The sequence below is a fragment of the Globicephala melas genome, chromosome 12 (assembly GCF_963455315.2).
Source record: "Globicephala melas chromosome 12, mGloMel1.2, whole genome shotgun sequence".
In the NCBI taxonomy this organism is placed as follows: Eukaryota; Metazoa; Chordata; class Mammalia; order Artiodactyla; family Delphinidae; genus Globicephala; species Globicephala melas.
In genome coordinates this window covers 63,859,418-63,885,124 of record NC_083325.1, presented here as the reverse complement: position 1 = coordinate 63,885,124, position 25,707 = coordinate 63,859,418, and the positions used below count along the sequence as shown (strand labels likewise).

At 40.0% G+C, this 25,707-nt stretch overlaps 1 protein-coding gene across 13 annotated transcripts in view; it reads left to right on the top strand.

Moving 5' to 3' along the window:
- Positions 1–25,707, top strand: part of LTBP1 (latent transforming growth factor beta binding protein 1) — a 424,584-nt gene that overhangs the window by 359,820 nt on the left and 39,057 nt on the right. For 7 of the 13 annotated variants that reach the window (XM_030857970.3, XM_030857967.3, XM_030857964.3 and 4 more), the window contains 2 exons: positions 12,167–12,292; positions 15,677–15,820. In XM_030857970.3, coding sequence (XP_030713830.1) covers positions 12,167–12,292; positions 15,677–15,820 — 270 coding nt within the window. The remainder of the gene's footprint in view (positions 1–12,166; positions 12,293–15,676; positions 15,821–25,707) is intronic. The other 6 variants (XM_030857973.3, XM_030857969.3, XM_060309348.2 and 3 more) reach the window with 1 other exon arrangement.

The following is a 25,707-nucleotide window of genomic DNA, read 5'->3' as shown; positions in this document are numbered from 1 at the left end:
TGAGCTGCTTGTAAGTTTTTGAGATTAATCCTTTGTCAGTTGCTTCATTTGCAAATATTTTCTCTTATTCTGAGGGTTGTCTTTTCGTCTTGTTTATGGTTTCATTTGCTGTTGCACAACTTATCTTTTCCTGTCTTTCTGTGTTCTTATATTGAACGTTCTTTCTCTTGTAAAAAGGATATATTAGTTCTTTTCTAATTCATGTTGACAATCTTTGTCTTTTAATTGGAGAATTTTGTTTGTATACATTTAATTACTGGTATTTGAGAGGTTCAGATCTGTACCTAATTCTGTTTTCCATTTGTCTCATCTCTTTGTTCCTTTTCCTTTCTTCCCCACCCCCGCCTTTTAGAGTATTTTTGATTACATCACCCCTAACTTGTTTTTTTGTATATATTTTGGAAAGAATGTTTTCCTATGATTTTTTAACTGAATAGTGAATTAAAGGAAAACAAAATGCACCAAAAGTTAAGTTTGAGATCTAAAATGTTTTGGTCTAAATTCTATTTTCACATAATAAAAAGTGAAATTGTATACAATACTTATCTGTAAGCAGTAGAAAAGTCAATCTTCAGATAGAAACATTTACAACTGGCAATGTACTATTTGTGTTTGAGGAAGGGATTAGGTTCAAAGTGTTAATTTTTCATTCAACAGAATCTCTGAATTCATGTTCAGAAGATTGTACTTTTGGGCAGGGTCTCCAGAGTTTTTGAAACTAAACAAATACAGCTTTGTATGAAAAAAAAAATCTTGGTTAGATTAAAAAGCACTTAAAGTTTTTTTGTTTGGATTTTTTTTGTTTGCTTTATTGTTTTCAGTTGCAGCTGTAATTGTTGAAAATTGCTATGGTTTCCTAACAAAATATTTCCTAACTTAATAATTATCAGCAGCATTTCTCTTAAGTAATTTTTTTAAATCATTTCAAGCAAAACAGTTTATTTTAAAGTGAAACATTCAGCTTTCTTAATTGTCAATTTGAAGAATTATTTAAATGTTACAAGTTTTTCAGTATATTTTAGAATATTTATGAACGTCTATTCCACTTCTGTACAGTTTTATTCATTGCTGTTAGAGTGCAGAATATACTTAGGTATATACCCAAGTAGAATAATTTTTTACTTTCATATCTTCAAATAGTTGCCTGCAAACAAATAATTTTTCTGATTTTAAGAGTAATATGTCCTCAATCTGAAAAATAGAAAATGTTAAGAAGTGAAAAAAAAAATCATTTATCAACCAACCAGTTGCTATTTGGTCTATTTCTTTTTTAAGTTTTCAGTATTTAAGTGTTTTAATAAGATCATATGCTTTTATCTTTACTTTTTCACTTAGAATTATGATTGTACCATACGTTTTTAAAGATATGCTCCTAATTATGGAGATAGACTCTGTCCTATGTTGTTGTTGCCGTTAAAAATGCTTTATGAAGAAACTTGTACATAAACATTTCTTTTCATCAATGATCATGTCCCTAGAGTAGATTCTAAGACATTTAATTATAAGATCAAAGGATATTAGCAGCTTTATGGGTCTTAACAACATATGTGAGCTCCTTGCTTTCCAGAAATGTACCAATTTCTGCTTCCACCAGAACCCAATGAGACCTCCTAGTCTAGACCTCCTAGACCTCCTAACATTCTCTCCAAAAAGAAACTCATGTTCATATTTTTCTGTTAATTTGATAAGAAGAAAATAATATTTAATTTGCATTTTATATTAGGTTAACCTCTTTTATATTTATCTCCTTTCTTCTGTGAGATTTTTTTTTTACCTACCTGAGGTAAAGTTTTTCTAACTGATCTATGTGTACTAAGGATAATAATCACCGATCAATATTTTACAAATGCTTTCCCCATTCTTTAACTTGCCTTTTAATTTTATAGTGCTGTTATTTCTTTCATTACTTTATACTTGGCCATTTTCCCTGTTCTGTTGTGAACAATTGTATATTTATATTTCTTATAGTATTTTTGTGAGTTTTTTTTTTGTATTTAACTCTTTCATACATCTGGGATATAAAAATGAATGTTTTCTTGCCCATCAGTTTGTCCTTTTCTCTTCATTCTAGAAGAGCGTTTTAAATTGGAATTTGAAAATTTCAAATACATGTTCCTGCATTATAAATTCTACTTTTTAAACTGTCTGCAGCACAGCTTTAACTTGACTGTTGCTGTCGGATGGACTGGGAAATGGCTAGGTTACCAGCTGTTTTTCTAGCTCAGCTCCATTGCTTCAGTAGTTCTTCCTCCCATGCTGTGGCTGTGAGTGCTCAGCCTTGTGTTTTGGTGATGATGTGATATACCATCGTTCTAAGATCTTCGTAAGTGTTTAGTGAGGGTCAGGAAGAGCCTGTGTGAGTAGACACATTTTCAGCACAAGTTTGGGTCAAAAAATCTTCTAAGAAGCTCCAGCTGAGACTAGAAGAGCTTGGAGGGCAGAGGAACATTATCTAGGTGAAAAATATGACCCGAGATCTGTGGGGAAGGGATGGGGGGAGGGTGTCCTGGCATAATAGATGCCACTAGCAAATATTTGGAGACATGAAATACGGCATGGATTTTGGGACATAGCAATTAAATTAGTTTCAGTTGAACATGTGTGATGGGGGAAAAAGTGATACATAAGATATAGCTAAAGAGGTAGGCAAAGGCTGGCTTGTGGAAGGCTTGCTTGCTTTTGTATTCAACAGTATTATGTTTAATGTTGCCATTACACACCTATTATGTGCCAGACTTTGTTCAAGGCTATGGACATACAGTGATTAGCAAAACAGACATGATCTCCGCCTTCTAGGAGCTGCACTTGCAGGGCGCAAGCAGTAAATACACAAGTAAACGTTTCAAAAAGCATATGACCACAGATCATTATGCTGCTGCAAGGGAAAGAACAGAGTCAATGAGAGGGAAGAGGAGGGAAAGCTCACTTATTTCACCTGAAGGATCTCTTAAGAAATGGCATTTGAGCTGAGCCCTGAGGAGTGAGCTCCCCATGGAAGAGTGAGGTGGTGTGGAGCGTTCCCAGGTGGAGTTGTAGGAAGGGCAAAGGCGCTGAGGTAGGAAAGTACTAGGTGCATTCAGGGAGGTGAAAAAGACCAATGCCTGGTACTTAGAGGGAGGGAGACACAGCGAGGGATGGACTGGAGAGTTGGGGATGGAATGTACAAAGCCTCACAGGAGACATCAAGGGTTTGAATATCATTCTAAGAATAATTGAAATAGACTGATAGATTTTAAGCAGGACAGTGATATAATATTTCATCATTTCTAAGATGCATATTTTTTTCATACTTTAATAATATTGGGATGCTTCTTCCAGTTGATGTGATTTGTCTAAAAATAAGAAGTATGAAATACTTGAATTTGCAGAGCCTTTTTTCTTTCTCTTTTGATGGTATATAAAGTAAACTCTTAGGTTTGATGTTATTCAATACTCTATATTTTTAAAGTGTATATTGCCCCGGGGACATTTGAAAATGGGATTAGAGGGGCAAGAGAAAACTCAGGGTGTCTTCTCAGATGTTGTTCAGACCAAGCATATTGGTAGCTTAGGCTAGAGTAGTAACGGTATTATGGAGAGAAACGAATGACTCAAGAAATGGTTTGAAGAGAGAACCTGGTACTGGATTAGAACATAGTGCTGGTTTGGATGTAGGGTAAGGAGGAAAAGGGATACTGAAGATAGATCCCTGGTTCTGAATGTAACAATTAGATATTTGGTGGCACTATTTGCTGACATGGTGAAAAATTAAGCAAAAACAATTTTTAACATCAAAAGTACGATTTGGGTGTATTGAACTAGAGTTGCCTTTGAGATGTCCATGCGGGTGTGACAGTCAAGCAGTTGGATCAAGTTAGATCTGGTGTTTGAAAGAGAAGTCTATGCTGGAGATACAAACTGGAAGTCCCCAGATATAGATGGTGTTTGAAGCTATTAGAAGGGATGAGGCCATCAAGAGAGACCATGCAATGAGAAGAAAAGAAGGCCTAGGACTAAGCCCTGAAAAACACATCTAGGGGTCAAGCAAAAGAGAAGCACTGTGGAATGTGGCTAGAGGATTAAGAGAAAACCCTGGAGCATATAGGACCATGGAATCTAAGGGAAGAGCCTGCTTTAAGAAGAGGAGAGTTGTCAAGTGTGTTAAACACCACTGAGAGATCTATTAACATGACAATCAAGAAGAGTCCTTTGGATTTTACAAAATGATGACCTTATCAAGAGCCGTTTTGGTGGAGTACTATATATGAGAGCCACCCAGGAGCAAATGAGAACTAATGGAGTAGACACAGAACATGTAGGCAAGTCTGGAACCTTGACTGTTAAAAAGGGGGTGAGAAATATGGTTCTAGCTGAAGAGATTTTGTGCCCTGAGGCTCTTTGTTGTTTTTAAGATGATAGCAGGAAGTGTTTGATCCTGGTGGAATGATCCAGTAGACAGGGAAAGGGCAGTAGAAGATGCACAGGCAGAGGGGCCAGCTAGGAAAGCAAATAATTTGAGAAGCGAGTATGGATGAGCTCCAGAAGGCACATGGCATGGGCCTTGATACTGTTATCCCTGGAGAAAAACTGAAGAGGCTTTAAGCAAAGAATTATTTGGTTGGACTATTTCAATAGGTTAATCATCCTCTCATTGTGGAGGATGGGTTTGGAGCGGCAGTGAGTGGCTGAGAGCACAAAACCCGGTAGAACGTCATTGCAGGAATTCCGATGAGAGATGAGGAGGCCCCCAGTAAGGTTGGAGAAGAGGGGAGAGATTGGAGATAGAACAAGAGAGAAAATCAGAGGAGTGCGATGCTTGTATGTGGGGAGGTGACCAAGGATGAGTCCCGTGTCTTTGGATAGGTTTGGGATTATGATGATTGTGATTTTAGGGTGGTTTTCCACTAGGTTATCTTTAACTGTGGCTGGTGAATATATGTTATTCATGTAATGACTGATTAAAATCAGAGCAGAGTTTAAGTTTTGTTTCTCGGGAACGTCTAGCTATTCCCAGATATCATTTGGGAGGCTGCTCTGGGTAATTTTTAAAGAATAATTCAAGTAAATCTCTTTTAAAGTAGTGAGTTTCAAGGCTGGAAAAAGAAAAAAATTGATCTCTCATTGGCCAGCCTTGTTTTCCAGAATTTGGGGCTAGAAAGTTGGATTTGAAATAACTTGCTATACATCTGTCATTTCTCGTTGCTGATCTTAGGCCACCGGCTTTCAAAACATACTTGTGACCATCAAGGTCCACAGGTTTTCTCCCCAACTTCTTCTCTGTCAGGCAACAGCATGGAAGTCAAACTCTGCACAAGGATGTCGTCTTCTGCTGTTTTCTGGCTCATCCCCATTTCCCAGAACAAAGTTATTTTCCATAACAAGGCCCATATTCTTCAGCCTTGTTGACGTTGCCAGACCTCAGTGGACCTTTTCTAAAAGGCTCTTTCCATATCCTATTGTGTTGTCTGGACCGTCTCCAAATCCAGTTTTTAATTTCCTATTGGCTAAATTTTATTTTTTTTCTTTAGGCCTGTGCTCATCTTCCGTTTAATCCTGGCTTCTCTCCTATGCTGTGAGAGAGACCTTAATCTCTTTTGGGCCCATAGCCATGCCATTTAAAAATTCCTTTGGGCAGATATTCAGCTGGTTTAACACTGTTCAATCCCACTTCTTGGCTGGGATTTACCGTCTCCTGGTCTGCTTCTGTTCCATTCAGTAAAGAGTCTGAGGGATGCATTTCTCCTGAAGCAGGAACCCTACATACCTTCCAGTGTAAGCCCCCTTTCTTTGGCTCTATTCTCCTAAGAGTCTAGTGCCAAACATTTAAACAATTCCAGTTGGTCAGGAAGACTTGGGCTGAAACAGTGGGTCATTTCTTCTCATGGAGAGATCCAAAGAGCACCAATGCTGGACATGGTCCTGGGACATTCCGTGGGTTACACATCCCTGGTGCTTGATGGGTCTTTCTTTGCAAGGGTCTCCTAGAAAAATAGCGTCTTCAGGACCTACAAAACCTCAGATCTTTAGATTTCAGGTATGATGATACTTGATGTCAAGGCCTTGTTGAAGGACAAGAGGAGGTTACTTGATTAACTGTAAGTCAGTAAGTGGTAAGTCTAGGAGTATGTGTTCTGACTTGCACCTTCATAGTGTACACACTCCAGTGTACTTGATGGGCTCACAATTGGGTTAGTTCTGTTCATCCTCTCAGTTTTATAACCATGGTGGGAGGCGAGAAGATGTGGTGGATACAGCCACAAACTTAGATTCTGAAGATTGTTCCTTCATTAAGCTCTGCTCCTTTGCCAGTTGTACCACTGGTTGACTGGGTAACCTTGAGGCAAGTTACTTCTCCTCTCTAGGCCTCAGTCTTCTGGTTCTTAAAATGAAGAGATTGAACTGGATAATCTTCAAAGTCCCTTTGAATTAAGATAAACCTTATCATCCATCTAAAAATGCTTTGATGGGGACTTCCCTGGTGGTTCAGTGGTTAAGACTTTGCCTTCCAATGCAGGGGGTGCAGGTTCAATCCCTGGTTGGGGAACTAGGATCCCACATGCCTTGCAGCCAAAAAACCAAAACATAAAACAGAAGCAATATTGTAACAAATTCAATAAAGACTTTAAAAATGGTCCGCATCCAAAAAATCTTTTTAAAAAAATAAATAAAAATAAAAATGCTTTGATGACAGGAAGGCTTTTTCTTCCCAACCATCCAAGAGCTGTGGGGATTTTCCTATGAGTCATGCCTTATCAAAAATGACACCCTGTTCCCATCATGCACCTCTCTAGAGAGCCCTGGCAGCAGAAGGAAGGCTCGTCAGAGAGCTCCTTCCTTGAATAGATGGATATGTCTTGCTCAGAATAAGGAAAAGGAAAAGCAAGAAAACAAAGGTAGATGTTAAGAAAGTGAGAAAGACTCTTGTTAATTCAAAACAAAACAAAAAACTGAAGAGCATATCTGAAAAGAAGAAAACCACATCATTTATGTGACAAAATATGCCCAAATACCCCTTTTCCCCATGCACATGGACTTTTCTGCATATAACACAGAACATCTAATGGAATCATTGAGGTTTTTTTAATGAATTTCATTGTTTGAGGTCTTTGAACACAGTTGTAATTTCTTGGTTAGTAAATAAAGTTTACCTGACCCCAGCTCCTTTTAGAAAATCATGTTTCCTCTCCATACTTTCATGTTATTTCATAGTTCACTTTACCTAAGTGAGAATCGAAGGACATGGTACAAGGTTGGAGTTCTGCTGTTATATGTAGAATCCCTAATAACAGTCAGTAGGCTCTGAAAAACTTTTGGTCCATTGAGAAAATGGACTAAGTAAAAAGCATACAGACAAGGAAAGTTGATCTACCAAGTAGGACAGTGGTTAAGACCCTCAAAGTGTGGGCCTGTTGGTCATTGACAACATTGCTCCTTTAAAAATGAGCCCCTGGCAGTTTCGTTCATCCAGGACTATGCTGTATTTCTCTTTCTGACATTTAGGTTACCTTGTTATTGGAAAATTCACATCAGTGATCTGCTTTCCTTGGTCTGTGTAATTTTTTCTTGAATTCATTTCCATTGAAATGGTAATGTTTATATCTGCCTTGCTTAGTAAAATATAACTAACAAAAACTTGCATGAGAAATCAATTTTTACAGTAGTGTATCAAATTCATCTGGGTTGTCAGCTGAGAGATCTCTGGACAGTTACTCCTGTATCACTTACCTGGTGGACAGTATGACTGGTGATAGATAATATCATGCATGGCTTTTACAGATGCCCAAGCAAAATCCTTTTAGTAATTTAACAGAGTCATCCTTAATTAAGCAAAAAGAAAATCTGTGATATATGAATCATTCAAAATTTAGTTTCATATTCAAAATTCAACTTCAGCAAAAATGGGGTAGCTTTCACTCATCCATTTAATGAAGTTTGCATCTTGATCGGGCTTTTATTCTAGCATAATAATAAATTCTCTTAACATTTAGCTTTATTCTTAGAGTTAATATTAGTTGTAGCAGTTCTTATAAATCTATTTATAGACAGGACTAACAATGGAAAAAAATCTCTGAGAGCTCATGTCATCAAAAAAATTCTAATGAAATGATGTTTTTTTTAAATATGTCATTAGAGAAGTGAAACAAACACCCTCTTATTAAGCTATTACTTCACCTCATTGTTGAAACATGAACCTGCTGAAAGTTAGAGTATATCATTTTCATAAAATATTAGTTGTTGAAGAGCTAGTCTCCAGGCATTTTATGTTATTTTTCCTATCCGTTGAAATCCAAAATATTGCTCATCTAAACTTTCTCTGTTAATCACTATTACAGTAAGTCTGAGACTGCAAGACACCCAGTAATTCATAACTGGCTCAGGATTTGTTCACCTTAAGGTCAGTTATTCAGTCCCTGAGCTGGCAGTCATTAACAAGAGATCGTGATCTGTAAGTGCACAGAGTTCATAAAAAGGAAAGCAAGAGCTTTTACTTCCAGAATCTGGACTGAAAAGCCACCAGGTTTCCAGGCACTGCTTTCCCTTCCTCCTCCTCTGCTGTCCACTGTCCCATTTCGTAGGGAATAAGTTGCTGATGAGGTTTAGTTGAAGGTTCCCCACCCCCAAAAGTAGCCCTGATAAGCACGGTAATGTCCCCAAACACTCTGGGAGTACAAAGAAGGGTCCCTGAAATCTGCCGCACAGGAGGGACCACACAGGAGGTGTCTCTTGGGCTGACCAAGGGCCAGGGAGAGTTTCTGAGCAAAGCGGACAGAGGGGAGAATTTCTAGTGGAGGAAGAGATGTGCACAAAATCAGTGAGAAATTAAAAGACTCCAGGGTTTTCAAAGAACTCTACTGCATATCCTCATAGGACTGGAGCATAAATTAGGAAGGAGGTTGGCTAAGAACCATGGCCAGACATGTAGCCAGACGCCAGACGATGAAGGGGGCTCAGGGCTCTGGGCTCTGCCAAGGAGAGTGGTTGGTATTCTCTAGCCGTGAAGAGGTGGAATATTCAGAGCGAGGGAATGTCCCTGGCAGGTTTGCAGTTTGGTGGAGAATGGATTAGAGGGAGGCAGACAAGACCAGAGATAAACCAAATAGGAGTATGAGGAATATCAGGAAAGATAAGAGGGTATGATTGGGGAGGCATGAGGAGTAGGAGAGAGGGAAGGATTGACACTAAGGTTCATGGCTGGGGTGACGCGTTGGGTTCTCGGGAGAAGGGAATACAGGAGAAATGGTAAGTTCACTTACGATGAACATGTCCAATAGATATTAGACAAATGGTTCTAAAGGGCAGAGGGCCAGCCCTTGAGAGAGACTGGGAGACCGTCAGTACGTAAGTGGTAATTAAATCCCTTCTGAGTTTCTTTCCAGCCCTTAAATCCCGTGGTTCAGTGAATAACGTAATCTCTTCAACAAGTGCCCATTTCAGGAAGTCTAAAATTAGCAGTGGCCTGTGTGAAGTGATTTGATGACACAGTGCAGTTACCCTTCTCATGGTTGTGATTAGTCAATCAGTTGTGATCCCAGCCTGATGCTGACGTTGAAAATCCATCAGGGCAGATTTATTGAGTGTCTTTGTGTTGGATGCTGCAAGGGAGATTCATTTTTTTAAGATGTGAAATAATTTCATTGAGTTTTTCCATTGAAGTTGAGGTCAGATGAAGAGGCAAAAAAGGAAGGATAGAGGTGAGAGGGATTGCTCACGAAGGTCAGCAAGTCGGGTTTAGTAGGAAGACAGTGAATGTGGTTTTAGGCTTGGTAAGTTTGAGATGATAATAGAAGATGAAATGATCAAGAATAAGAAGGATCCTGACTGGAGACAAAGTTCTGGGGATTTGTGCCCTGTGGAGTCTGGAGAGTGTGGAAAGGGTGGAGAACAGAGAAGAAGGGAGTGCTGAGGATGAAGCAGATCCCAGGGAGGGCTGAGCCCTGGCAGACACCACCTTCAGGCTGGAAAAGGATGAGAGTGAGCCAGAGTGGTTAAAGGTAGAACGAGAATAATACTCTGCCTGGGGTCGTGAAAAGGGAGTTCAAGGAGAAGATGTTGACCAGACATAGAGGTCTAGGGTGATGATGATTGACTGGGAAATGATCATTGAACTTAACGATAGGTTGGCCTTTGGTGTTTTTTCTCAAAGGGGTTTCGTGGGATAAAGAGTTAGAAAGACAGATTGTAGGTCATTAAGGGAGGAGTAAGAGGAGGACGAGTAATAATTATAATAGTAATAATAGTAGGTAACATGTACACTTCCTACCTTACATGCCAGGCAATGTTCTAAGCACTTTATACATGTTATTTTGTAAATTATCATAATAATTCTAGAAATGTACTAATATTAATGTTATTAGTATTTTTACTGTTTCCTTTTTACTGTTGAAGTATATTAGGAGATAAAAGCAATGCACGTAGATAGTTCTTTTGATATGTTTTGCAATGATAGAAGGAATGGAAAAACACGGTTGGTGACATCATGGTAAAATGAAAGCTTTTCCAAGAGATTTTAACATGTTTGAAGGCAGTGAGGGAAGGAGCCAGGGAGGAATAATCGAAGATGCAGAAGAAGGATGAGCAGGTGGGACTATAGGAAGAAGAGACTGGTAAGGATGGAGAAGGGGCCCCGGACACAGTTTTGAGTTGAGAAAATTAAGAAAAGTTTGTAGTCACTCATATTTTACAATTCAGATGTGAGACAGTCTCTGAAGTTATGCTTGATAGTGTTGGACAATTAGGAAGAGAAGTGAGAGAGCTGCTGAATATCATTGCATGCATCTTCTTTATCTTCTTGAAAAATTTTTGACTTGGTGTTTAAAATTTTAGAAAGAGAAAACTCAACTTTATTAGTATGAACTCCACCCAACTAAATTCTGTCGAGTGCAATTTAACTTGTCATTTTCTTTATCGTTTGTTATTTCTTTATTTGAACATAAACATGAAATCTTCTTCACATGTATTTGGATGCCGTAATTGCGTTTTCTCTTGGTTGTTTCTCCAAAAACTTGTGTTTGGGGCCTGTGTAGTCCAGAGGCAGAGAGGACAGGGAGCCTGGAGGGTGGAACGTGCAGTGTGGCCATAAACAAGGAGAACGGGAGCGATGGGGGTGGGAGAATGGAGAGGAAAGTGAGTAGCTGTGAGGGTAAGGAAGAACTGTATTGAAAAGTCCATTTGTAACTTCACCACTGAGACATCACTTTTTTTTTTTTTTTTTTTTTTTTTTTTTTGCGGTACGCGGGCCTCTCACTGTTGTGGCCTCTCCCATTGCGGAGCACAGGCTCCGGATGCACAGGCTCAGCGGCCATGGCACACGGGCCCAGCCGCGGCATGTGGGATCTTCCCAGACCGGGGCACGAACCCGTGTCCCCTGCATCGGCAGCGGACTCTCAACCACTGCGCCACCAGGGAAGCCCGAGACGTCACTTTCATGAGAACATCTTTTTTAATGGGATAGAAAGCACATGACTACTATCATCAAGTTTATAGAGGACAAAGTGAATTCACAAGTTGGCCACTGGCTCATCAGTTGGAGCAGCACTGACATTTAGGACCTGAGTGGCTATAACTTGGTGACAGGAAAGTGTTTCTTGTGAATAAAGTCTTTTTTCTAGAATAACTGGGACTGGCTGGCTACACCGCTGAACTTATCAGATCAAATTCTCCCTCTCCCCCTCCCCCTCTCCCCCTAATCCCACCCCCCATTCCCAGCCCCCTTCATGGGAATGCTGTTTAGACTTGACCAAGCTTATCTCTAGGGTTGAATAAACTTTTGCCCAGGCAGGCCAATGCTTTCAGCTCCCAATTCGCCAGATAGAACTATTAGCATTTACAGCAATCACAAAAGGTGACAATACTTTCACATATCTCCGCTGTAGGGATCTCCTCTCCTTGGAAATAAAGAGTTGAAAACATTTAGAAAACACTGACCGTGGCAACTGCTGCAGTCATTTCAGGTTGAAAACATTTCCTGAGGAAAAGTAAATGTTTTCTTTCTCATAGAACCCAATATTTTGTCTAATGAGATATGTTCATCAAAACATTTTATGTATATGTAAAATGTTTTAGAAGTTCATTCTGTATAAACATGATCATCTCATACTAATCGGGGTGTGTTGAGCACCTCTGTCCATTAATAGCTGGTGTTTGTCTGTCTATGTTTTGTGTCTCATGGTCAATGTCTTTTTTGCAGATATTGATGAATGTGTAAACAACACTGTTTGTGACAGTCACGGGTTTTGTGACAATACAGCTGGCTCCTTCCGCTGCCTCTGTTATCAGGGCTTTCAGGCCCCACAGGATGGGCAAGGGTGTGTGGGTGAGTTTTTAGATTTTTTTCTCCCGACATGTTTCATATCTCTCTATCGAAAAGAAATCAAAGTCATCAACCACAGGAGAGATGGAAGCAAGATAATTGGGCAGAATTGCATCATAATTTGATCTTGTTGTACGGTTTGGAGATGTGCAAAAAGATCCTGTGGCTTCTGAAATGGTTAGGGACATTCAGAAATAGAGAAGCATAACTTTGGGTTTATATGTATATTAAAAAGAGCATCTGTTTAAACTCTTAGCTGGGTATGCGGAACGCTTCAGTCCCTCCTGCACAGGAAATAGAGTCTGGTGTGTGGTGGAGCTTGTCTGTCTTCAAAATGCACCTCCCTTAGGCAAGTGCATTTAAGGAAAAGTGTTGGCAAGAGTTTCTGTTTCCAGGAATGACACCCGTAAAATGATGCTTTGGATTGTGCAAGCATATTTCTTCAATCTGTTCTGGGATTGTCGGAGCTGGAAGGAATCTTGAATATCATCAGATGTCCTAGAATATGGTCCAGCACATGCTCACATAAAAGAAGATACTTTATAGTTCATGTTCTGATCAGCCATGATTTCTTTAAGTGAAATTCATTATGAAACGTTTGCAGTTAGAGCAGTTAAATGGGGAGGAGGGTATTCTTTTCATAACTTCACCGATAACGAGGCTTTTTCTTTATTCTTAATTAAGGAGGAAACCTCTGGTCGTTACATGGCAGATGACACTTGACGAGGAGTCAGTTAACTTTTTAGTTTGGAAATTTGCAATTAAAGCACCAATTCATTTCCCATCCAGATTAAACTGGAAAAACAAAATCTAGAAATTGAACAATAAAAGCACTTGAATAGTAACCGCCTTTAAGCTAACACTGTCGTTAACACTTGTTCCAATTCCTGCTGTAGTCTCCTTTGCACTAAAAAACAAGTGGTAAAAACCATCTGCTATTCACTAAATATTTTGACTTAATAGGTTATGTGGTCTGGCCCCCCACTTAACCTTCTCAGCCTCACCACCTGCTTCCTCCCCATTTACGTTCCTGCAGCATAAAACTGCTTATGGGTGTTCACGTAACTGGGAAGTTATTAGGCTGCTGTTTGCTCCTTCTTTTGGGAATATCCTCCTGGCCTCCCCTTCCCTGAACCTAGATCCATCCCATGCATTCCTAAAGCTGGAAGTTAGATGTCATCTCCTCCCAGATACCATCCCTGCTCCACTTCTCACTCCAGCTGAGCTGTGATCCCTTCTCCTGCTTCTGGAAAACCTTGAACAAATTCTATTATAGTACTTACAACCTTTTTTGCAAGAATTTAATCATGTATGTACTGCCTGCAGCTGCCTTTTCCAAGGCAATAAGCTCCTTGTGATTGAGAATTTTGTGTCTCTCTCTCTCTCTCCTTGCTGGGCCTAATGTTTGGCCTTTTGTAGGTGCTCAGTAAATGTTAACTGTTACCTAATGGGGTATCAGATGTCAAACCACTGACTCCACATAGCTCCTGGGCCCCTGGTTAATGTTCATTTCTAACCAGTCAGAGGAGCACACCGAACCCATGTTGATGCTTCCTTTTGACCCATAAAATACCACCCTTATAGAAGGAATATTTGTTATGTTAATGAACCCAACAAATATCGTTATATTTGTCTGTTTCTTCTCTCTTTGAAAAGTATGAACTGAACACCTCTTATATGTACCTCACCACTCTGGGTGTTCTATAGAGTTTAAGAGATGAATCAGCCCTCTGGGGTTGTAGCCTTTGGCCATACTTTTCCCTCTGCTTTGGACCCTGGCTGCCCAGCCTTCTTATCTACGCATCCTTCAGGTAGAGCTTGGCTCCTATATCACTTCCCTAACCCACCCCTGCACTTAAGGTCCACTGTTGCATGCTGTCATCGTGCTCTGCACTTTTCATTCCCAGCACTTCTCCTGGCCTGTATGATTATCTGATTAATTTCTCTGACTGGACAGTAAGCTCCCTGCAGGCAGGAGTTGGGCCTGCCTGACTCATCATCATTGTCTCCCCAGTCTGACCCATAGAAATAAACTAGAAAATATTTTTTGATTGAATGTACAGTCTGGTAGGAGAGATTTCAATAGCCTTGGAAATATTACAAGTTAGAAAGTAGAAAATTCCATTTGACAGTTACCTAAAATTGATACATGCAAACTGGCAAATTTCTAAAGTCAATTTTTCTGGTCTAAGTTATGACTGTCCAGGTTGATTAAATATACCAACTGTCTGCTTTACTTTGTCATAATATCTTTTCATAAGCAAAACTCAGCTCATTGGATTTATATCTGTTTATATACAAAGTGAAATGGAAAACCGAGGTAATTATCCAAATAAGTCAAGAGACATAAACTTTTTGTCCAATTAACTGGGAATAGCAGGTGAAAATAGTATTTTTTTTCCTGAATGATTTGGATAATTGCTCAAATTTTTAACTTTGTATAAACCATCTCAGAGTGTGCTCATGAAAACTGATGTTTGTAGATGTTTAATCACATTTAATGCATAAAATACATGAGCATTTCAGATGCCAAGTCAGGTACTTTGTTTAACTGGACACTCATTAATAAAATTTCTTCAGAGGAGAATGGGTAAAAAGTAGTATTGGGCAAGGGCAAACATAAAATTAGCCTTTCTTTATGGCTATGTACTTAAATAAAATGGACTTATCTGTGAGTTTTTAGTGTTTTAATTAAGTATATTTAAGTACAAAAGAAAAATATCTGGCAAAATAGAAATGACACTGTGGAACACCAAACAGAATTTTTAAAGGCATCGTGAAATCACTGAGGAGTTACTGGACCAGTTTGTTTCCCATGAATGATTAATGTAGCCCAGTAACTACTTACAGGGGTTGTTCCTTCAGTTCTCAAAGGGATACACAACCTGAATTCTGGTTGTTAAGTTATGGACGTTTTGGCTGCTAGGAAACTATAGTTTTAGACATTTGAGTAGATTTAAAACAATTTCTAAACATGCACTTAAAGAATTCTGCAGTTTCTGACGTGCCACTGCTGCTAATTTTCCTTGAATTAAGAACTGAGAGAGAAGTGTCATATTATTTAAGACCTCATTATGTCAGAAAGTCAGGGAAGAGAAAATTAAACAAAGTGTACATACGATGCTTGCAGTACAATTCCGAGTTGTTCCTTAAAGCCAGGATTGGAGTTTGGAAACTTTGCTTTGTGTTTTCATGGTCCTTTCACACAAACCAAAGCTTTCAGCCCTGCCTCTGGGAGCCCCTTCCCCCAAATAGCTGAAGGGTTTGATTGCTCCCAGGGGGTCACCTTGTTTCCAGCAGACACCACTAGTCTTGGCACAGCTGGTAAAACAAAGAGCTGTCAGGAGTGAGGAACACGTCTGACTTGATCTGTGCTCCCTTTTCCAGATGTGAACGAATGTGAGCTGCTCAGTGGCGTGTGTGGTGAAGCCTTCTGTGAAAATGTAGAAGGGTCCTTCCTGTGTGTGTGCGTTGATGAAAACCAGGAGTACAGCCCGATGACTGGGCAGTGCCGCTCCCGGGCCTCGGCAGGTAAGTGACACTGTGTCGGGACGGAGGGCTTCTCTCAGGGACCTGTACCTACACAGGTTTGGGCCAAACACTCTGGGAGTGAGGAAGAAATAACCAAATATTTTGGCGCCGTGCTGTTTCTGGAAGCTTCCATGCTCTTTCCGAGCCTGCCTTATCAGTGGAATTAGGATGTGGGTGATGACTGTTGGAGCTACATGGCCTCTAATATGCTTTCCAACCCGGAGACGCCATGGGTAGGGTGAAGGATCCAAAATGATGAGCACATTGGCTGGGAATTGCCTAAAACTCAGAACCGTCAGCCCAGGATTTAATATGGCAACATCTCATTAAGTTGCATAATTCTTCTTTCTTGGCCCTTGGAGAAACGTATTTTGACACTTCTCTAAATTGAAAGCAACTTAAAGGCCCCTCAGGAGCTACAAAGACTTCCTTCCACTTGGAATTCTTAGGTGTTTTTTGCTTTTTTTCCCCCAGAATTTGGCCTAGAGAGTGGCTGTGATTGTGTCTGTTTAAAATTTGATTGAGGCTGTGTCATCATGGCACATAGTGAAATGGAGAGCTGATGCTTTTCCAGATAAATCATCAACTTCCAGATCACCGTTTTAGTTTATGCCATGTGGCTAAAGCATGGTTGTATTTTGAGGGAAGCAGGAGACTAAATGGTCCTTTGAGACCCAAATAAAATGAAACATAGACTGTGTTACTATCTTGCTCAATCCCGGTTGATTTTATCTATGCTTCTAAGAAATCTATGCTTCTAAGAAAGCTTTCGCTCTTCCTCAATAGGGTACACTTGTTCTGTGTGAGATAATTATCTTTGCAAGCAGTAGGGAATAGAATATAACAATATTTTCATCCACACACATTTTCTTCTCAATGATTAAATATAGAAAGGTGATGGTGCAGAATTAAATGTACAGACAGTAATTCAAAAACACTATGACGGGAAAGAGAGTGTTTCTGGAGGGAAGGGTTGCTGTTCCTTCAGTGACCACCCCTGCAACTCATGAGCCATAAAGAAAGGACTTTTCATTTTAGCTCTACTTGTAATGGAAAAAAACAAACCAAAAATCAAAAACCTGGCTGGTCAGTGACAGGACTGGTGAAGTAACTGCCTTTCTCTGATTTGTCTTTGGGTCTATGGAGTAGCACCTTCCCCGTAGTATTATTTTGACTGGAATAATTCACATATAATATTGTATAGTCATTAAGTCATCTATATGAAGGTTAGGTAGTCATGATAGATGCATGTTGTACAATGTCAAGTGAAAAAAAAGATACTCCAGTGATCACAATCTGTGGAGGGAGGGAAGGAAAGAAGATGTAAAAAGATAATTATTAGAATTAATAGAAATTTTAGTTTTTTCCTTTATTTTCCAAACTTTTTGTAATACTTTAAACTGGAATGACCAGGGTTCTGGTCTGCTATTTTCCGGCTATGTAAGCTTGGGCATATCATTCAACATCTATGAGTTTCAATTTTCTCGCCTATAAAACAAAGGTTATATTTACCTCACAGAGTTTTATCCTTTTTTAAAAATTATATACATAAAAGCCATTTGTTAATAACTAAGTACTATATGAAGTATTAAAATGAATTATTAAAATCCAAACACATAAGGGTTATCTATTTCTCTTGTGATCTCTTCTGAGATGGTGGGTTTTTTAAACTATAAATACAGTTTTGCTGGAATGTTTTAGTAATGTCAAGAAGTGGTTTGTTCAGTTCACATAGCTTCAATTAAGGTACATGTCTGGGATCCTAAAGTTTGCTCATGTCTTTTGTAGAGATTAATAATGCTTTAGGGGCTTCCCTGGTGGTGCAGTGGTTGGGGGTCCGCCTGCCGATGCAGGGGACGCGGGTTCGTGCCCCGGTCCGGGAAAATCTCACATGCTGCGGAGCGGCTGGGCCCATGAGCCATGGCCGCTGAGCCTGCGCGTCCGGAGCCTGTGCTCCGCAGCGGGAGAGGCCACAGCGGTGAGAGGCCCGCGTACCGCAAAAAATAAATAAATTAAAAAAATAATGCTTTAATAGGATCCTGAGACGATCTGAACCATTTTTGATGAACTGGATTAGCTCACTGTAAACTACTTCTTAAAACTTTACAGTGACTCTTTTTGTAAGCCTTGTTCCTCATCTCCTATTTTTTAAGTTCTTCTGTAACCAAGTCCTTAACACCTGCTTTGCCTTTTTGCTCTCTTTATCTCCTTGTTCTCTCATTGACTCTTTCTGGAAAGTTCTTCCAGTCAGAGTTCACTAAGTACTCTCCTACTTTTGCAAAGAACAGCATTTTGAATACTCAGCTTCATAAAGCTTGTCTGCCAGTGAATACATCGTTAGTTTCTCTTTCCGCTTAACATTATATCTGATCCTTTAATAGCTTCTTGCTTATTTTCCCCATAGTTCTCTGGCTTCTGCCAAATATTGTACACACTCAGTCGTTTTATTGGTCCATGTCAGTATAATCTGCCTTAGTAACTGGATAAGCTTATTAACTTGTATAGTTCCTGGCAATTCCGACTTCTACCATACCTCAATTTGTAGGGTTCTTGGCAAATGCGAACTGATTGTACGGAGTCTTCAGATTGTCTATGATAACATCTTCATTTTAGCAATTCTCTATCCTGAGAGATAGATCGGCTATGAACTGCAGCAAGAGTTTCCCTCCCTGACACTTCATCAGACTTCATCATAGCTCATTTGTTTTGAAAAGGTGATTAAAACTGGAAATCATAAAAACAGATAACACATCTTTTAAATATTTAAGTTTTAACTTAAAGCACGTAAGGTACATTTATTCCCCAGTCTCCGAAGAAGAGCCAAGGTCTGTCTTCGGGTAGAAATCCATTTGCATTCTGTATGGGCTTGTCTTGCATAAACCATATCTATTATGCATTATCTACACTGCCCACTTTAAAGGGAGTAAGAATTTAAAGGCCTTTGCTGAGTAAATAAGCACAAAGTCACTTTAGGTTTTCTTTTTTTTTTTTCGATTTCCTGCAGTTGTATTATCCATTCCTAGTTTGATAACCTTTTCTTTTCTTTTTTACTTTTTTTAACCTTAGTCTTTCTAAAGGTTTAACTTGTTCTAGAAACAACTCTTCTACTCATTTATATTTTATTGGTTTATATACTATTTAATTATGTAATTACAATAATCAATACATTGGCACAGAGTGTTTGAGAATGAACGTAGCTGAGTCTCCGTTGGCATACCGCTCAACACGTCAGTACAGAAGTATGCTGACCCACCTGAGAACAGCCAGCTGGCTGTGAGCCTTCCACCTGCTTGTGGGCATTAGCCAGGATGTTTTTCAGAGGACAGGAGAACATTAGTTCATCTAACAAGGTGGTTAAGTGGAGGCTAGTTAAAAGTTTGTATCATACTCCAGTCAAAGAATCTGCTGTTATACAGAACAAAACATTCTGTACCAAATTGAAGGTAAAGTTTTTATCAAGATAGGATTCAAATTAATTTCATTATATACATGATAGACTAACAGCTTAGATCTCATCCCTCCTGGAAGGTAATTAGGAAAAGAAAGATAAATTTGCTCTCTAGGCTGTAATATTTCCTCGGCTTTAAAATTTCCCCAGGACAACAGACATTCCAACAAGAAGCAGTAGCATCATCATCTGAAGTGGTGTCTTACTGAGGACAGAACTGGGGCTGGATGTCAACAAGGCACATTTCAGATCAGTACGCAGAAGAACTTTGCAATAGCTAGAGATAGTCAGCACATAACTGTCTCATGAAATCGTGGGTGTTTCCTTAGAGGTGTCCAAGAACAGGTGAGATACTGGCTGGCAGAAGGGCTCCTACTTCCAACATGACATTGTCCCAGGTGACCTTGAAGGTACTTTTGAACTTTAATGTCCTAGGATTTTTATTTCCAAAATACTTGTTGGCTCCCACCTAATTTTTTAGGTCTGGTCTAATGTTTTCATTGCCTGGGCCTTTGGCCACTAATTGACATTGCTATATGTTGCATAAAAGCACCTGAAACAGAAATAACTAAAAAATGTCCATCTCAGACCACTCATCACCTGTAAGAGGGTATGGCTATGAAATATAGCCTGATGCTTTTATTTCCTCAGTGCCTGTGATAATTACTCAATAAAAATTGTATGTCCTTGGGCACGCTAAGGGTAGCAGTAAATATTTAGTGTTGGCAACTGCAGCCTTCAGGCCTTACACACAAAATGCTGTTCTCTGTCTTGACTGGTGCACAGAGGGGAGCCTCTGTGGTGGTGGGAACTGAATTTTATTTTTAAAACAGAAGGTATAATGAAAGGAACACAAAGATATATATTATAATTAATGCAGGTGTGCCTTTAAGAAAACAAAGTAAACAAGATCAGAAATTATACAACATGTAAATCAGGCTGATTATTTGCATTGTGTAATAATTGTTCTTCACTTTAAGACAAGCAAATAAACAAGATCAGAAATTAAAGATCTATAAATAAACAAGATCAGAAAGTAAAATCTATAAATAAGCAAGATCAGAAATTAAAGATTATTTGTATTATACAATAATGGTTCTTCACACAATTCATGATAGGGTTTCCTTCAATATCAGTTTTCTCTAATATATTTGAGACCTTATTCTCACATCGCAAGCTAAGTCCTAGAATTCTACATCTAGAAAACACCCTAGTGTTTTTCCAGCCCAGCAACTTTATTTCCAGGTGAGGAAGCTGAGGCCCAGAGAGAAGTTCTAAATGTTATACGTAGGGCCATATTGCTAACGACTGGCAGAATTGGCCCAGGAACCCGACTCCAAGGTCTTTCCCCTTAATTCTACTTCTCAAGGCTGAGGATCCCATGACAGCACATTCTTCTAAAAATTGGCTTCCTTTTCACTTTATTTCTTTGTTTTGTTCTCGTTATTGAAACAATGCGTATTCTTAGAAAATTGGCAAATACAAAAATATATCAAAAAAGAAAATCCCCTGCTGTGTTACCATCCAGGGATAATCTCTGTGACCATGCTGACCTCCAGATTCTTTGAAGGAGCATCCCTACCTCCACTGAACTGTCTCCCAGTTGATCCTCAACGCACTGAGATCGAGCCCTCAGACCCTTCATCCGGGTGAAACTCTTTCCTCTTGTGACAGTAGTTTCTCATCTTCCCTCCCCCTTTCCCTTTTCTTGATTTCAGGACATTACTCTTCCCTGTATCCTCCTACCTCTTGCTCTGGTTTTTTTTTTTGTCTCATTCTTGACTCTTTCTTTCGCCATTCCTTAAATAATAACGTCCCAGAGAGTTGCATGGTTAGCCCTCTCTTTACTCTGTATTCTTCTCCTGGGATATTTTATCCTCTTCTCCAAGTCAACTTACCTGGAGTATTACTTACTTGGTGTGGATGACCAAGTGAATATCTATGCCTCTCCACCTCTCTCTTGAGTGCCACACTCCTATTTCCAGCTGCCTGTTACTGGACCTTCCTCCCAGGGTGTCTTGGAAGCATCTCTGCCTAAAATTATCCAAAAGCAAATTAATTACCATCCCTCTCCAACCTGTTACTCTCCCTGTGTACGCTCATTAATTGCCAAACAGCCATACTATAGATCCTGAAGTCATACTTTATTTTTCTCTCCATCCATCCAAGCCATCATAACATTCTGCTATCTCTACCTCAACAGTATCCTTCAAATCTCTCTGCTCCTCTGCTACCACTGCCCTGGGCCAGTCCTTCAGCCTATCTTCCCTGGACTGTGGCACTTGCCTTCTGACTTCTCTCCCTGCCTCTCCCATCAGTTCCTGTTCCACATTGCTGCCGATTCACATTTTTGAAACACACATCTGGTTTTAAACCCCTTTCAGCTGCTTATTCCTGCCTCCAGCATGAAGTCCAAATCCATCAGCAGGGTAACAGGACCCTTTATCCTCAGTCATTCATTCCTCTTTGTATTGTCTGTCACCCAGCTCACTGCTAGGCATCGTGCCTGACCTACAGCAGACACTGTAGCCTACTGAGTAATAGGCTTCTCCGCATTCGAGAATGTGTTCCTTCTGTATCCCATCATCTCATTCCCAGCTCATTCTGCAGAGTAAGAATTATTCATTTTATCAAAGGTATCATGGGGGCTTCCCTGGTGGCGCAGTGGTTGAGAGTCCGCCTGCCGATGCAGGGGACGCGGGTTCGTGCCCCGGTCCGGGAAGATCCCACATGCCATGGAGCGGCTGGGCCCGTGAGCCATGGCCGCTGAGCCTGTGCATCCGGAGCCTGTGCTCCGCAACGGGAGAGGCCACAACAGTGAGAGGCCCGCGTACCACAAAAAAAAAAAAAAAGGTATCATGGACCACACTTAATCGATCTATTCACACTTCTAGGTAGAGGGGACAGTACCCCTATGTGCTTTGGTTAAATTACAAGTAGAGGAAAAAAATTTAAAAAGAGCAGGTCCCTGGTATCAGGGGAAACTGTGCAAATCATCCTCGTGGTTCTGACAATTGAACCTAAACAGCGTGCTTGTTCTCTGTTCCTGGAGAGGTCCACTACAGGTTTTGTGTATGTACATATTTTTTAAAGGCATGAAACCACATATAATATCACTCAACCATTATATTTGGCACAGTGGGGTGTTTTTTTTTTAATGTGTTTAGGTAACCTGTAAAATAAATTAACTTTGGAAGAATTTTTTAAAAATAATTTCTGATTGGAAAAAAAAGACCTTTGGTAGGAAAAAAATTAAAGACAGTGAAACCACAGTATTTAGAATGCAGACATTGTAAAATGCCATAAAACTCCTGAGGTCTTACTCCTCAGCTAAGGCTGAGGAAGATATGCTCATTTGTTATTTAAGAAAAAAAAAAAAGTCAGGTTTCTTCCCACCTTCAAAAACAAGAGTGAGAAGAGTTTACTACCAAACGGTGCTTTTATTTTCATGAAGTTTTATGCTTGCTGTGTATAGTATCTAAAATGAGTTTTTAATAAAGAGGTGTTGATATTTGAATGAACTGACATATCAGTTAAGTAAACCACGTACACAAACCATTTTATCCTCTTAATACAAGAGACACCACACTGTTGCATTAGAAACGCACTTTGTATCCTAGAATTCACTACCAATAAGGCCTGGAGATGAATGGTTTGTACAGTTCCTTTTAAACGTTTCCAGACATTTTACATGTCGCTGCAGATGTGGCTTTATTCTTGAGGTCGTCCTCACAGGGCCTCGCCATGCACGTGTGCGGGTGTTGTGACAGCTCTCATGCTGCTGTGACGTCATCTCCTTTCCGACTGTGCTGCCTGTTGCACCTCGTCCCAGTGTGCGTCTCCTGGTTTTCTTTCTCTGAGCTGCTTTATTCTGCCTTCAGGAGTCTCTTCTTCCACCGAGATCTGCCCGCTTTTCTTCTGACTTCTCCGGTTTCTAATAATATTTCCATCATTGAGACTTTCACTTCTCACCGTCTCCCCAGCCTGTTCCTATCCCAGGCTCCCTCCTCCCAGTGTCTTCTAACTTCTTCACCAGAAAAAGCAAAACCAAAAATATCCTCCATTCCACCTGGCAAGGCTGAGGCGACTCTCTTCCAATAGACTGGCATTGTCCTCTGCCTCAGCACCTAAGTCACAAACACACCTATCACTTGTTCACATGTTAATGCATCCCTGCCCTGTTCTCTTGTTCTCAAAATCAGTTCTGTGACTCCTTCCACAGACCACTTCTCCCCTTGCCCGCTCTACCCACACAGACCTAAGGAGAGTTGTACTTTTTATTCCTCCTCACCTCTGTCACACCTTACTTTCTAGCCAATTTTTTTTAAGTTTATTTTTCAAGAACTTGACTCAAAATGTCAGCTCGTCCAGGCAGCCTTCCAGGATTGCCTTGCCCCCTGACCCTTTACAGTGTGGCTTACACACCCAGCTTGCTTTCCTTACACTGTCATACCTGACCACCTGATTGACCTCTTTAAGGACAGGCACTGCTTTGAAAGTATTTTTGCTCTTGTACTTCACTTTCTAAACTTTATTTTGACTTCTTCCACGTCTTTTACTATCTGAAGTTACCACCTTTCTACGATCTTCCTTTTTATTTGCATCCCTTCATGTTCAGTCCATTCCTATTGTCAGTGCTTATTTTCTGAAACTCACTAATGGCTTTCTTTAAAACACATACACACTTCTCATCTTCCAAGTCTTTGAATGAGAAAACTAGGGGAAAAAAATGAATTTCCAAGTTCTCTTTTACTCCCTTTGGATTATTACACTGGAATGCTTTTTCTCATAAAATTATGAGTTGGTATAAAACATTAGTGCTGTGCTCGCTTCGGCAGCACATATACTAAAACATTAGTGCCTGTGGTGATTTTTAAAATAAAGAGAATAAAGCTTACTGAGTAATCCTATTCAAAGTCATTTGCTGAACATTATTACAGACACAGACTTTTATAAATTGATATCTTTTTCAGGACTAGGGCAGGTGTTTCATTTGGGGGCATTGTTTACTCACACGTATTTGTGATGTGACTCTTGGGTCCCTGTCGTCATCCTGTCTCAGAAGGATATGGAGGGGATTGGCATCTGAAGGCCTTCAGAAAATATTGCAAATGGAAAGTGAAAGCAAAGGCAAGGGCCATTTAGAATGTTTGTGTCCACTCTAACCAAAGAAATGTTCCAGATCTCCCCACTCCAACAGCAAACCTAAGATTAGACATATTTAGGGAAAGACTAAAGCAGGAAATAATCCTGTAAGTGCACACCCACATCCTCTTCTTTCTGACGACGCAAGAGAGAAGAGCTTCTAGAAAGGGCAGTTCACCAGTGGTACCTACTGCTCAAACACTGTCTTTAAATATTCAGAGCAAGGGAAGAGGTCACGCTGCATGCTGCTTTGTCACTGAACTCTACATCAGCAGGATTATCTGCTGCCCCCTGGGCAAAGGCAAAGCAAAACAAACTCATGCTCGCTGAAATGTTAAGAAGCTGAGCCCCATAGAAGAGGTTTAGGGAAAGCATTAGGCACTGGACATTGGACCCAACCTAAATGTTCTCCTCCAAAAAGTGAGGATGCTCTATAACCTGTGCCGTCTAGCTCATGGAGTTACTTTGTGTATCACATGAAAAGGCATCTGTGAAAGTTTCTTCAAAAAAGGCACACACATGAGAGGTCCAAAAACTCATTTCTTATCACCAGCCATACATAACCCTGGGATTAAAATATACACATTGCTTTTTATACACAGATGTTAAGCTAACCTCTTAATACATTTTTTTTTTTTTTTACGGTGCGGGCCTCTCACTGTTGTGGCCTCTCCCGTTGCGGAGCACAGGCTCCGGACGCGCAGGCTCAGCGGCCATGGCTCATGGGCCCAGCCGCTTTGTGGCATGTGGGATCTTCCCGGACTGGGGCACGAACCCGTGTCCCCTGATCGGCAGGTGGACTCTCAACCACTCCGCCACCAGGGAAGCCCCTTAATACATATTGAAAAATCAAATCTGAAAATACTGGAGGTGAAGTAATATATTTCCTAGAAGTCTATGGCATGAGATATGAAGTATGGCTAACCTTATTAATAAAATCTTTCCGAAAAATAGAATTCATTCTTTTCTGAGCTTGGCACCTTCTATAACTTTTGATTTGATCTTTTAAAGTTATTTTGTGATAGAAAAATTTCTCCCCTAACGACAGTGACAAGCTCATAGAGATTTTTTAAAGAAATCACATTACATGTCTTTACTGATCGGAGTGTTCCCCCTGTGGAAAAATGCTCTAGGCGGTTACTTATTTAAAGGTTAAGAAGATAAGGAAATTGTAGCTTTTCATAGAATGACCTTTGTGGACCAGTTTTTTTGAAAGGAATTTGCATCTCTTTCCAAACACGGATGAGGGCCTGACTAACCCTCAATTTCAGCTGTGTAAACACTGAAGCTTCAA